Source organism: Desmodus rotundus, chromosome 12, assembly GCF_022682495.2.
Source record: "Desmodus rotundus isolate HL8 chromosome 12, HLdesRot8A.1, whole genome shotgun sequence".
Classification (NCBI taxonomy): Eukaryota; Metazoa; Chordata; class Mammalia; order Chiroptera; family Phyllostomidae; genus Desmodus; species Desmodus rotundus.
In genome coordinates, this window is record NC_071398.1 from 59397474 (window position 1) to 59411686 (window position 14213).

The 14213-nt window shown below is 43.8% G+C and overlaps 1 protein-coding gene across 4 annotated transcripts in view; it reads left to right on the forward strand.

The window, feature by feature from the left end:
* The window catches only part of NTNG1 (netrin G1), a 257442-nt gene that overhangs the window by 210312 nt on the left and 32917 nt on the right, over positions 1-14213 (forward strand). The window contains exon 7 of one of the 4 annotated variants that reach the window (XM_053915207.1): positions 6647-6781. The exons of the other annotated variants lie outside the window; for them this stretch is intronic. Coding sequence (XP_053771182.1) covers positions 6647-6781 — 135 coding nt within the window. The remainder of the gene's footprint in view (positions 1-6646; positions 6782-14213) is intronic. 4 annotated transcript variants of the gene reach the window in all.

The window sequence follows — 14213 nt, forward strand, 5'->3', positions numbered from 1 at the left end:
TCTAGAGAGCTAAAATAAAAGCTGGACACAGGAGGAGTATTTGTAGATAAACAAGGTTTGCAGTATCATGGCTGACCTGCCCCAACATGCCCAGCTAGGTCTACCCCCATATTTTGAGAAGACAAATTAGATCCCCCATCTTGTTATCCCTCACCTTTTTTTTTTGGTATGATTTGACAGTTATTGCTACCCACAAAGGCTTTGTCTTTACCAGCTCTTTTTAAAAAATTAAATTAGATTAACAACTTCTTGCTTTGGTTGAGATGCAACGTAGAAAAAAATGCAGTCACTCCGCACCCTTTTCTGCCTGCTGCCATCCTCTCTTCTCCATCTCCTTGTCCGGTTCTTATTATTGTCGCCCCTAAGCTTCAGAGGCACCTCCCAACATTTTGAGGAGACAAAGGGGGAAAAAATCTGGGGACACAGTAGCTGCCTGATCTTCCTTCTTAGCTTGAAACTTGGGGAAAAAAAAAATCTGAAGAGCCCCTCTTTTTTACACATAACCTCCCTGCCTTTTATATTTTCTCTCACACAGAAACAAACATGCGGATGTGGCCTGGTGAAAGGCTTTCCGCGGCCATCTTTCCTCTTAGCATTTGGGACTACAGCACAAATAAAGAATATGCAGTTGTCTAGACGCCTATTACACTGGCCACGATTTCCGTGAGACCCTGGCCAGGCTACCCCCTTGACATAATTGATGGTGAGACTCTTAAACCAAGGGGCCCTGGGTGATGGCAGGCTCAGGTCTCAGGCCTCACATACCTCCCAGGCTCTTCTGTAAGATGCACATTTGAAGAGAAAGTGGGGGAAGTGATGCAGAGACAGCAACGTTCTCAGTGTGCAAAAATTAGATTTTTGCACGAATGGGAACCAGTCCTTCCCAAATACGAAAAGGTGTGCACCTGCAAATGCTTCTGTTCATCTTGTCTGCCAAGAATTCTCACTCTCCAGTCCTGTTCTGAATGTCCAACCTTTCTGTCCTGCTTGAAACGGATGCTACCTCCATGCCAATCACAGCCACCTGCGCTGCCCATGTGTCCTGCTGAGTCGCGTACATGTGATGCCGTTCCGCCATCTTTCTTCCACTCCTCATGTGATCCGAGCATGTGGTGTTCTATTACTCTGCTACCGTATACACTCTGTATACATTTCTGTTCTTCCTTGCAAGATTGTGAATGCTTCGGCCACTCCAATCGATGCAGTTATATCGATCTGCTAAACACAGTCATTTGCGTCAGCTGTAAACACAACACTAGAGGGCAGCACTGTGAGTTATGCAGGCTGGGCTACTTCAGAAATGCTTCTGCACAGCTGGACGATGAGAATGTGTGCATAGGTCAGTCCCATTATAATTTCAGCTATTGTTCTGTGCCTTTCGCGCGATGGGGAGCTATTTACAGTGGAGAGGCTGGTGATCTGCACCACGACTGAGCCAGAATGAACTTTCTCAACGGAGAAACATCCCTGTGGTAGACTTTATCATTCGCTTGTGCTGGTTGAAATCATTCATAGCTGGGGGATGTATTTTGAATCATTGTCACTGTTGTTTAATGTTTAGGTGATAAAGAATTTTCCATTTTTGTTTTCCTTTTTGTTTTTGCATGAATTTTTAAAAACTGGTCATTTCAACCTAATCTTAAAATTAAGTTATGCATTCAACATTCAAAATGGAAACTCATTTTATGGGATTTAATTATAGATGTGAGAAATTAGGATATGAACTCTTGCATATAATTGGTAATCAAGAAATATTGATTGATTAAAAATATTACCATTTGCAGTTAATTGGTAATGTAGAAGTTTGCCTGACTTTCTCGCCCATTGTAAAGAAATTCCATCTATTGAATTTTTTACAGTCCCCAAAAGGAGAAGCAGTTTGTCAAAATTATTCTAGATGATTAATTCTCATAGCTTCGTGAGCCCTATGAGAGTCCGTAGGGTTGAGTCCCTGGACCTCACCATGAGTACCGAACATGGTGACCAGTGGCCTTCCCTTCCAAAGTGCTTTCTCCTACCCTGTGCATAGTGGGACCTGTTTTGTGAGAGGGAGCTGATGGAAAAGCAAGAAACAATAAATGGAATTTCACTTCCTAATTTACTTGGAAGAGATGTATATATTTTAAATGGTGAAGGGTACGTATCTGTTACCACATCAGTAGGTAATCATGTGGACAACCGACTTTAAAGGCAGAATTTTTCACAGGGAGACCAATTTCAACAAAATATAGGAGCTGAAAAGTGACAGATGGTAATGGATCCAATCCACCTGTAACTATCCGTCTCTGATTGGATTGCCAAGGTCATTTAGGTGCTTGCCAAGTGTCTCATTAAAGTAGCTGTAGAAGTTGTTTTGAATTCGATTGGGCCAGGTTTGGACAGTATGTATACTGTGTATGTCTCCAGTATTTCCTATTTTTCAAAGCCTTTCTTACTTATTATTTGCGAATTAGTGGAGAAATCACTGGACTTAGAGGCCGGAGAACTGGGTTCAAGTCCCAGTGTGCTATTTAATAGCTGTGTGTCTTAGGTAAGTCATCCGAGAACTCCTGGCCACATTGGGACCATACGGGATGCACAGGAGACCCCTGTGCACTGACTTGTAAATATGTTTTTTCACCTGATTCTCACTAACAAGACCATGGGGGGGGGGGCGGTAAGTGTTCCACTGATGATTTCCCCTATTTTCTAGTTGAAAAACTAAGGCAAATTGACCCACGTCATACAGTATTAACAAAGAGTTACTTTTCTGACTTCGAAGCTAGAGTACTTTCTCCCAATCACCCCGACTCAGGTAGCAAAGCTACGCTCTGAGACTTCAACGTGCAGAACGCTTTTTGAGTGAGCGCCACGATTCCACTGTGAGCGTGTGAGCGGGAGAAGTTCAGTTCCCTTCAGACCACCGAGGTACAAAGATCTGAGGATATTAATAAAAACCAAAAGACAGGGAGCTGTCTGAATTTTGAATGCAGAGTCACATTGCACTGAATGCCACGTGTAAAAATATATAAATGTCATACGATAAATATGGAAACGAGAGAAAAGGTAAACTAAATAGGAAGGCAGGAATAAAACCTAATCGTGTCTACAAATCACGCAAGATTAAAGTGTCTTATAATTTACTTTCCTATTATTTTAAATAAATCAGAGAAAAGGGCCTTAAGAGAAGAGATTTTATTGCATAGCATTCTTCATGGCAGGTAACTTAACAACACCCCACTGTGTTTACTCAGAGCATGCCATTCTGATGGAGTTTTGCCTTTTTCCAGCCCTGGCGGTCATCTGTGAATGACAAAATCTGCACTAGCCTTCTGCCCAGTTCTCAGAAATACAGTTTTCCTTTAAATCCCTGTTTGATTATCCAAGACAAGCAGACAGCCTAGTCCGCTTTTGTCTGTTAGATCACATAAACTGCAGACGAAGTATGGAAAGCTTAATATACACCTTCGTATTTATTTCTACTTTAAAAAATATCAAAAGCAGTTGTTTTTTCCATTCCTGGAAAGTTTGTTAACCAAAATGATCAACCTTTGGGGAATTTTAAAAATTATTAATATTTGGGGAACATTTATTTCATACTCTTCAAACCAATAAAAGGAATCGGGGTGCACAAAGATGAACATTTTTAGGTTCCATTAAAAGTAGCTACCATGTCCCCCCACAGACCAAAATTCCTCAAGTTGTTGCCCTTTTCCTGAGGGGTAAGTCGTTTTTAAAGAGTGAACTGAAAAATTTGGCTGGCCCGTGCATGCTATGGTGTATCTGTGGACTTTCGTCTATACATACATACATTCAATGAGTCCATAACAATTAGGTTCCAGTTTTCCCACTTCAGCGGCCAAAGGCAGAGAACTCAGCGCTGCCTGTGGACAAGGCGAGGCTGGGGTTTGCTCTCAAGTCTGTGGGAAGCTTGCAGCTCCATTGCCCAGGTTTGCCCTGAGGGTCAGTGTGAACTAGTCACTATTTTTCACGTTTAAACTCCCCAAAGGGCTTGGGGCAGGACTGATAATTAAAGTAGAGAGGATACCCACAGGTAATTTTATACCATTTTTTAACAAAAAGCACTAATGAAAATGAATGGGTATTTACCCAAGTCATTCTCACAGAATTAAGCAATAATCTCAAAAAATTGCAACTTCATCTAAGTCTTCTGTAAATTTTTTTTTTAAAATAGGCCCTTCCCCACATCTTTAACAATTGGCAATCAAATCCACTGGGGACCAGCCCACATCTTTGACAAAATGTGGACTCTGTTGAAACAGATGTTTTAACTACTGGCATCATTTTATATTACAGCAAATATAAAACATAGCTTATATCCCACATTGCCACAGCGACTGCTGCTTTGTGATGGCTGGTGGATCTACCCATTTTCATACACATTCCAAGCACAGCCGTGCCTCCAAAGATGCATGGACTGACCCCGTGTGACGCAGCAATGACATGAAGATGACATCCTTGCATGCTTCCGTTGCATAGAAACTCCAGCATTAAGCAGGAAGCTGGCAGATTACTGGTTTGTGACCTTGGGTAATTACTGCTAGTAATTCCTGGAGACAAGCTTGACCTCAGGGAAACACGGGGCAGTTGCCACAGAACATATCTCAGTGATATGTATTATTTTTTATTCCCCTTGAAACCCAAGATCAGATCATTAGCGGTACCTTCCACAGAGCAAAGCAAACATAAGACGCTTTGAACCCACGCATTAACTGCAGTGTAACTTCGTAACCAAACCTCCAGAATGGTTCGTGTTGTTTTTTAGTCTAGCAGCCCTGCATATTCTTCCCAGCTTCATGAAATAAAATATAACTCTCCAAGGCCATCTGCATCTCCCCACACCTACCATTAACCATCGTCCCATGAATAATATTTGTTTAAAAAACAAATTAGTTGTACGTAAGGTGGAGTGTAGACCACACCTCTTCTTGTCACTTATTTGCATGACTTGTTTGAGTAACATTAATCACACTTTCCACCTTTTCTTATGACAGCCACTGGGATGTATCATGGTTTAGATATTTTATGTTAAAAAAAACTTTGTATATTTTTTGCATCTAAAACCTTATATTAATTTTTATGGGCTAATTGGCAAAGGTAGTACGGAACTTCGTGTTGGTCAGAAAAAATTCTGCTACCTGGCTTACAAAACGTTGGTGATTTATTGTCAACGTATATGCTTTAAACAGTAAAAAACATATTACAGTTTGGGGATAGGTACATACTTCTAACATATATATGAACAGGAAAACATCTTAAAGCCACAACAAACTACTATTAAAATTTTTTTTCAACAACCCCCATACACACATTAAAATGGAAAATGCCGATTTAAAATAAAACTAGTTATTAAGGACAAACCAAGCCAATCAAGGAGAGAGCATTGTAGAGTTAATTTAGTTTTATTTTCTATGTCACTATTAGTCTTATAAATGTTTGTATCAGAAGAATGCTGAACTAAAAAAAAAAATCAACATGAAATAAATCACAATTAAAGGTACTCCACATCCTTTGCAGAAATCATCTAATTAGTTCCCATGACAAAAACAGAGCCCAGCCTCCGGCTCTCTCTATAATGTTAACCCTCGAGTCTCCACCACTAATAGATGGTAAATTTAATGATATTAAAATGAAATTCTCAGGGGGCCTTTCATGGTTGGTTGGTTGGTTGTTTGGTTGGTGTGATTGTATTTGTTTTTTGTTTCTTTGTTTTAACAAGACAACCTCTTCATAGGGCCATTTTTAAATAAGGAAAGTGAGAGGCAGAGAGGCATGAGAACTTGCCCACGATTCTCCAGTGGGATGAGAAGGGAAGAAACTTTCCTGAAAATTCCACACACTGCAAAGGAGCTGTTTTTACCTCTCAGGCTGGCAGAAGCCTATGGACTCCTGGTTCAGCCTTTCAGCAAAACAGTACTCGGGAAGTAAAAATATCCAGTATAAGAATGTGCAAGGAATCATAGAGAAAATATTCGATTTGCTTTTTATTACGCAAACTTATGTTGTCTCGCCAGCCAACGTTTTAATAAAAATATATATCTCAAACGATGCTCATGTTGGAAGTTACTTGGGGTGGCAAAATTTATTTTTCTTCCATGATTGTTCATCCACGCTGCATAACAGCTGCACTAGCCAGCCTAGTAGATGCAGTTTCTAAAGACTGTCCCAAATCGTAAAGTAAAAACTGCCTCGGAATGAACAAAGTGCATTCATAGTGCACTTTAGAAACGTTCAGCAGTTCTCAGATATTGAGGGTAACAGAGAAGCCCATTTGAATAATTTAAAACAGATTTTACACTGATGGCATATTGATTTATCCTTGATATACACAGTTGCCACGGTGTTCATGAGACCATCAAAAAATGCCCTGACAAACGGGGGCCTCCATTATGATCCGTTAGCAGTGGGGAACGCGAGGTCGTATTTCCTTGGAAGGTTGCCGTTGATGGCTTTCCCGTGTCATAAAAATGATACCAGGCAAGGCCGGGCAAATAAATAAATGGGCCGGCAAAAGCCGTATTTGCCAAAGCATTTCATTAGCGGGCCTCACTCTCGGCTGAGCGATGCGTCACTGTCGCTGGCGCGCGTGTGGGTAACCTCTGGGCCGCGCGGACTCGCTCCCAGCCTTGTTGTCTTGTCTCTACAGCGTGTTATTGTAACCCTTTGGGCTCGGTCCATGGTCGTTGTAATGGCTCGGGATTTTGTGAGTGTAAGACTGGAACGACAGGGCCTAAGTGTGATGAGTGTCTGCCGGGAAATTCCTGGCGCGCCGGCTGTCAACGTAAGTAACCGTGCCGCTGCCCCCTGCCTGCCGCAGCATGGCTCTTTGCGCGTGTCCCGGCCGTGCGCGTGGGGCCCAGCCCAGAGCAGAAAAAGACCCAACCGCTGGCGAGCTCGGAAAGCCTCTGCCACCATCTACTTAAGTTAAGATTGCCGCTAATAGGAGAGAGAAGTTCAACAATGTCTTTACTGCCAATCCAAATGCCATTTTCCTAACAGGTTCTGGAAGTAGCTATCCATCCATTTGAAAAGTCAAGATATTTTTCAAAGTTTGCTTTAGAAAAGACTTGGGATGTTTTTCCCCCTCTGTTTTTCCTTTTCCCACTTTCTTTTCTTTCTTCCTCTTCATCTTTAACACATCACAACAAAGAATGAAAGCATGTTTATATCACCTGATGTCCACCGAACAGACTCTTCTCTCTTAGGTTTCATTTAGAAGCATTAACTACCCATATTTATCCTTAAAAGGTAAAATCCAATAGCTACTCAATGCCCCAGCCTTACGGATAGAAGAGACAGCCATCCATCTGATGCCCGGAACAACTTGTATTGAAATACTGTGGGCCAGACCAGAAATTTAGTGCACGATAGGGACCCAGCCTGAAAACCCCTTGCTGCAAAATGAAGGCTGCTGCGTATGTGCTTAATATATTTCCTGACCTATAAGGTACCCAGGAACTCCAGAGTGCATAAATTCAATGATATTCTGCATAACTTATCACTGCCTTTGCTGCCATACCCATCGCTGAGTCTTCACCCGAAACCAGAAGGTAATAAATCTAAGGGATATTTAAATGCCAGGGAAAAATAAATGGCAAAAATCAATACTGATTTCAAGCCTCCGAGGTCAGGCCCCGTTCACCAAGCCTGAGACAGATGTAAGGTAGCATGGTTCAGCCTCATGTCTCTGAGGATGATCAGACCTTCTTGAAAATTTGTCAGGGCACGTGGCATGTCGGCTTGTTCAGGGCACATAAATTTAAAAGCCTGAGCAGAAGCTTCCTTCTGTCATTCATAACCTTTTCTGCTTTTTAATTCTGCACTAACTGCATTCTATCTGTTCGCAGATGGCTTACTCACGTTAAAGGGCCACTAGGCACATTCTCTGGAGCAGCCACTGCCCAGCAGAGAATTGCGCGAGCCATATATGTACACTTCATTGTTTTGTTATCCACATTAACAAAAATTGGAATTGGTGTTAGGCAACTAGCTGTACCCAAAATATCTAAAATATTGTTATTTCAGCATATAACTAACCTGAAAATGATCAAGGATATGGTTTCCATGTTTTCCCTACAGCCTTTGAAGTCAGATGTGTGCTTTGTACTTAAACAGAACAGCTCAATTAGGACCAGCCATATTGCAAGGCTCGATGGCCCGCATACGTCTCCCATAGTGGACAGCTCAGCCCTAGAGGTTTCTTTGCTTTCTTTTCACTCGAAAAAATGTCAGCAGCAGGAACTGTTGGAAGCTTATTTCTACCAGGGCTACACAGAATATTTTGCCAGCTATTCAGGGGATTTATAGTGACCGATGAGCTTCTAAAGTGAAATGTCCTGACGTCCATGACTAATGTCATAGGTGTTGGTGAATCGTGCGATAGGTTGAGAATGTTGGCGTTGAGTTGGCCAAGGTTAGAACGGGATCGAGGAGCTGGAGGGTGAGCATCTCTAGCATGGCCCTGAAAGACCATCCAGCGGTCAGAAGTCAGGCAGCACACCTGAATGTGAGCTCTGGGCAGGGTCGTGGTTTAAGAGTCCAACATGCCATGGGTTCCCAGAAAGAACCTTAGAGGTCCAGATGAGTTGGTGGGTCTCAGGGGCCTTGGGAGGAGCCAGGACTCAGAGAAGAGTCATCAGTCTGGGGCATCTGCATGTAGGGGCTCAGAGAAGGCCAGCATTCAGGAGGAGAGAAGGAGGGACAGGCGGAGGACAACCCAAAACCGTGTAAGGTGACTTTGTAATGAAGACATGCTTCTCAAAAAGCAAGTCTTCTGTTAACTTCCTGATGCACTGGGACCTGAGGAATGGGAAAGACATTGGGGAGGGAAATAAATTGATCTGGTCTTAGGGGAAACGTATTCCCAAAAGGGGCGAACCTGACTTTTCTGTATTAACTACTGTACTAATACTGTATTAGTATTGGGTAATACTGTATTAATCTGTTATAAAGTGATTTAACATCACCAAGATTTTCCCTCTGGAATGGAAGGTTGGATTTAAGTGTGGCCCGACCAGGTGAGGGCTGTGTGATGTATAAGACCCTCTGAACCTCGGCTCCAGCACCTCACATTCCTGGTATGCAGGTCAGGGAGAGTATGGGAGTGACTGCTTTGTCCTCTTGAGTATTACTTGAGTACCCTCTATGAATGAGGCATTGAGCTACCTGCAGAGGCTACAGGACACGTGGGCATGGAGTTCACAATCTGGTGTGAGAGGCAGACATGCCACCCAACCAGTTTGATAGAAGGTGATGAGAAGAAAGGAAGAGATGTTTTCTGAGTGAGGCCCAGAGGGGAAGTCAGGGTTCCAGAAAGGTGACGTTTGCTGGGGTCCTGAAGGATCAGTATGAGTTTTCCAGGATGGAATGGAACTTCCTGGGCAAAGGTGCATGAGCTACCACACTGCGTTCTTCCAGAAATGTCATATAGTTTGGATATGAATGGGGGTGTGCTTGACTGTGTGTGTGCACTAGGAGTGTAGGAAAGGTGTTGAAAAAACAACCAGGGAACAGATCATGTGGTTTCCTAAGGCATTTCATCTCATCAGGGAGGAGATGTGGAGACCGTCAAGCAGAGGAGGTACGGGACGCATTGCATAGTTTTAAGGAGAAGAATGAACAGATCAGATTTCATTTCAGGAAGATTATTCTGGCTGCTCTGTAAAGAAAGTTCTGGAACAGGATGAGACTGGATTTGCTATATAAATCTACCACATTTCAAATACATATTTGAGCACACAAGAGTTTTATCTCACCCTGAAATCTTCTTTCCTTGCCTCAGACCCACCCACACAGGACAGACATTCTATGTTAAAATACAGACATTCTTCCGTCAGTTGGTGAGTGGCTGCTCCATGAAGATCCCGTAGGCCTGTCCCTGGGATCTCTGAGACGGCTCCCGAGATCCATCAAGTGATAGGTAACACTTGTCACAGTAGGGTACATCCAGGTTAAAGTCAAAAGATTTGGTGCCATCGTTAAATGCTAGGATTTTGCAGGACAATGGAGTGCGCAGGAAACCGAGAACGCAGCACGCATAGCGAGGGCAAGCCTGGAGTCAGTTGCTGGACCACGGCCGACCGAATCAGAACGTGGGTCTTGCGAGGGATCAGGACACATATTACCCAAAACAGGAAAATGTGTTCAGTAGGAGCCCCACTGGTCTGATCACACAGGTTTTTATTGCATCTGAATGGGATATAGGGAGGACGCCCTCCTAAAATTGTAAAATCAGAAACTGCGGCAAACCACAGAGTTTTAAAAAAAAATGACAACAGTTATTCTCAGGAGAAGAACAAGAGAAAGTGTGGGGAGCAAAGCTTCATGACGTCGATGTGTCCCTGCCCAGAGGATGCACAACTACATTCATTTTCTGCAGCTACCATTGAAAAGTACCGTAGATTACCACAGACTCGGGGGCTCAAAACAACAGCAATGTACTGCCTCGCAGTTCCAGTTAGAAGCCCAACAAGGGTCTCCCAGGGCTAAGATCAAGGTCATGGACAGGGTTGCATTCCCTTCTGGAGGCTCTAGGAGAGAATCTTTTCCTGGCTTTTTCTAACTTCCACAGGCCTCCTGCTGCATTCCTTTGCTCATGGCCTCTTCCTCTTCTTTCAAAGCCAGGGACTTTCCAGGTCTCTATGCCTCTCTTCCTTTCTTATGAACCCCTATCGTCCGATCAGGCACACACAATAATCCGAAATCATCTCTCCATCTCAGAGTCTTTCTTTCATTGAATCACATTTGTAAAGTCCCTTTCGTGCTGTCAGGGACCAGATTCTGGAGATCAGGATGTAGACCCCTTTGAGGAGGTGTTTTTTGTACTTCCTACCAGGACACTAAAAAATGTCACTTTTAACGCCAGGGCTGACTATGCAGGTATCATGGAGACAGAATGTAACGCATGCTTGGAATAAAGACCTACAGGGTAAAACGTATTGAAAAGAAATATGCAGTAGAATTGGAGAAGAATGGCATAGATCCAGAAGGCATAGACTCGGACTGTGAGTTAAAAGGTAGAAACAATGCATGTTGTTTTCAGTCAAGAGCAAAGATCGTGTGGAAAAGGTATCGTGAGACCACATGATAGACCACGCAACCATGCAGAGGGCATCTAATTAGGGTCTACCCCCAAATTAGAAAGTCCACATGCTCTGTAATCTTCCAAAAGGGGGGGATTTTCAGATATCAAGATATCTACTAAAAAAAACGTGTTCTACTCGTTGTTCACTTGCATGGGTAAGAATGTCTTCACCCGGAAGAGCAGATAAAGCAATCGGGAGCTACCAGCGCCCCTTCTTGGCAGTCTGCGGACTGTCAGATAACAGAGCACAGAGCAGCAAATGTTCTTGAAAACCTTTAAGGGTTATGGAGCCAAACCTTAAGAAAACTTCAAAATACTCTTGGAAGTAATAGGTAAGACCTTCAACCCACTTTAAAACACACACACACACACACACAGATTTTTTTACAATAAAGCTACACACTTCCCTTCATAGACTACCCGGAGAAAATGGGAGACTTCTAAAATCACCAACAGGGCTACCCAGGGTGTCTAATGAGGCTTTGAGGAACATTTATTTAGCCCCTACCATATCCTAGACACTGTGCTGCAGATTAAGGCCAACAAATCCAAAGTGGAAAAGATGCAGAGTGATACAGAGCTGGGTTCACAGTGGTTGAAATAACAAAGACACAGAGACCTGAGCTTGCCGTCGGCTCAGTTCTATGCAGCGCTGTGTCGTGTGCGGCCAAGCTAACACAGTTTCAGGCTGAACAGAGACCAAAGGAGCTTACAGTCCCCTGACATATGCCCTAGGCAGCCCATATCCAGAGTCCCGTCCTTGGGAGCAGCAGACAGAAATGTGGGCAAGTCCCATATTTGGTGAGGGCTTTTCACAGAGAGACTTGAAACAGGCAGGTAAGCACACAATTGTACATGGTACAGCTGTCAACCAGTGTTTGGAGGGCTCTTTACGTAACAAGTGGACTTGCTGGTTCAGGAAGACACAGGGGGACCCGTGGGTTTCAGCTTAGCATTTTCCAGCACATTCTCTCCCACTGTCTGAGAATAGCAGTAAGGGCGCCTTGGGCAATGAGAAATCCCCAAACTGCAAAAGTTCAAATGCAAGCTGAATGGGCTCCTGTGAGTGATACTTTCTGGAGAGTCTCTGCTTGCATGAAAAGTCAAGTAAAAAGACCACGAGGGCCTCTCTCAACTTTCCAGCTCTGGCCTTCACATCATCAAGGAAAGGGAAGGCTCCGTGAGATGCTCGGCTCCGTTTGTAATATTAAGAACCACAGCTGGGCCCTCAGCTGTTTTCTGTCTTCTAAGCTCTCTCGACCGCCAAGGGAACATCCATACCTCTCACCGGCCAGGTGCTCAGGCCTCACTCTGGTTTCCAAGAGTCAGACTTCAGACTTCTCTTATTCCTTCCCTTCCAGAGATTAATTCCCATCAAAGCTTGTCTGCTCCGATAGTTCAGGAGACTTTCTTTTCTTTCTGTTTTGTTTTTATTTTCCTGGTATGAGATTACTTCTACATGCCTGACAACGTGTGATCATTAAGATGAGGCTTCCAATCGCCTCTCTGAGGTGGAGAGCACAGCTCCTTGGACAGCGGCCTTGAACCTAACTTGTCATTTTTCAGAGTGGCCTCTAGCTGCCGTCTCCGGCTGTTTGCTGTGTTCCCTGAACACATCCAGTCCGCGTGTCAGCTGTTGACCTCACATGGTGAATTCACTGATAGGCGGCGTGTCACCTAAACAAGGATGACTGTGATGCTTCAGAGCAGCCGCAGCCCTAGATGGATCATGGAGAGCTTAGCTCACTGTTGCTAAAAGCAACAGCATCACCGATTCCAAGTTTTCAAATTCCTCACTCACAACTTGAACACCAGCCTCCTTCCCCTTGCTGAACGCCACATCTGCAACAGCGATGGAAAGCAAATACTTGGAAGGGCACTTGAGCTATGTTGTTCAACTCCTAAGGGTGAGAAGGAAATGCTCTTTAAATAGACCCAGCAGGAGCCTCCCAGAGGTAATTTAAAAAGGAAAATATTAGGAAGACCAAAGGCAGAGAGCGGTAATTTGTGGGCATTACAAATAGGCATGGTAGTCCTCATGGGGGGGAGTCTCGTTTTGTTGGCTAGAAGAGTGAACCCCGGGTGGCTCCCAGTTGTGAAATTTCTCCTGACTCTGCAGGATGATGCCACCCTGCTCTGTCATGCTAATAGCCGTCGCTTCCCAGCTTCGGCTCTTGTTTTCCCTCCTTTCTTAACACAGCCTTAGTCTGGGATGGAAAGAAAAAGTTTACCAACTTCTAATGCATCAGGGGCCTGATGCCACCGTGAGCCAGGGGCCAGGGCTGACACGTAGGCTGTGGAAAGGGCTTTAACACTTCACATCACTGAAGACCCATTTTGGAGGAGCCACAAGAAGCAAAGGCCTATGGGGCAGCTTGCAAGGAGTGAGTTGTTCAGACTGCCCTGTGCAGCAGGACCAGGTCCTCAGGACATTCAGAACCCGAGGCTCTTGAGCTGGTGAATCTCTGAATAGGACCAATGCAGGCAGTGGGTAGGAACAGTAATCCCGGGAGGTCTATCCCAGGCTCTCTCCTGCCGTTGGAATTTACCTACTACCGTATTTTGCCGTGTATAATGCGCTCCTGTGTATTATGTGCACATATTTGGCCCAAACTTTCTGGGGAAAAAATCTTTCATTTTAATTTTCAATTCAATTTTTTATTTATATATAAAACCAATGATTGTATTCCAGGGTATTATTTTGTATACTGATTTCGTTGTTGCCTTCTAGAGTTACATTTTTAAAACATAAATGTAAATAAAAGAATTAAAAACATTTACATAGATACAGAATTAGTACTACCCACGTATAATGTACATCCTTGTTTTACCCTCAAATATTTGGGCAAAAACAGTGTGCAGTATACACAGCAAAATACCGTAATCACCTGTCTGGCCTGTGCTCCGCTCAGAGAGGGGCCTCGGCTCCCGCCTGGGTGGGCAACTCTCCTTATTTATTTGGCGATCCATGCTCATTTTCCCACTTATTTGCAGAGAATATCAAGAAGGACGAGCATGCCCAAATTCTACTGCTTTGCACCATAGGACAGTCCAAGTTCAACAGGGAAAGGTGTGTGAAACGCCAAAGCTCATGGAGGAATGCAGGTATAATTTTCTCTACGAGTAGCCC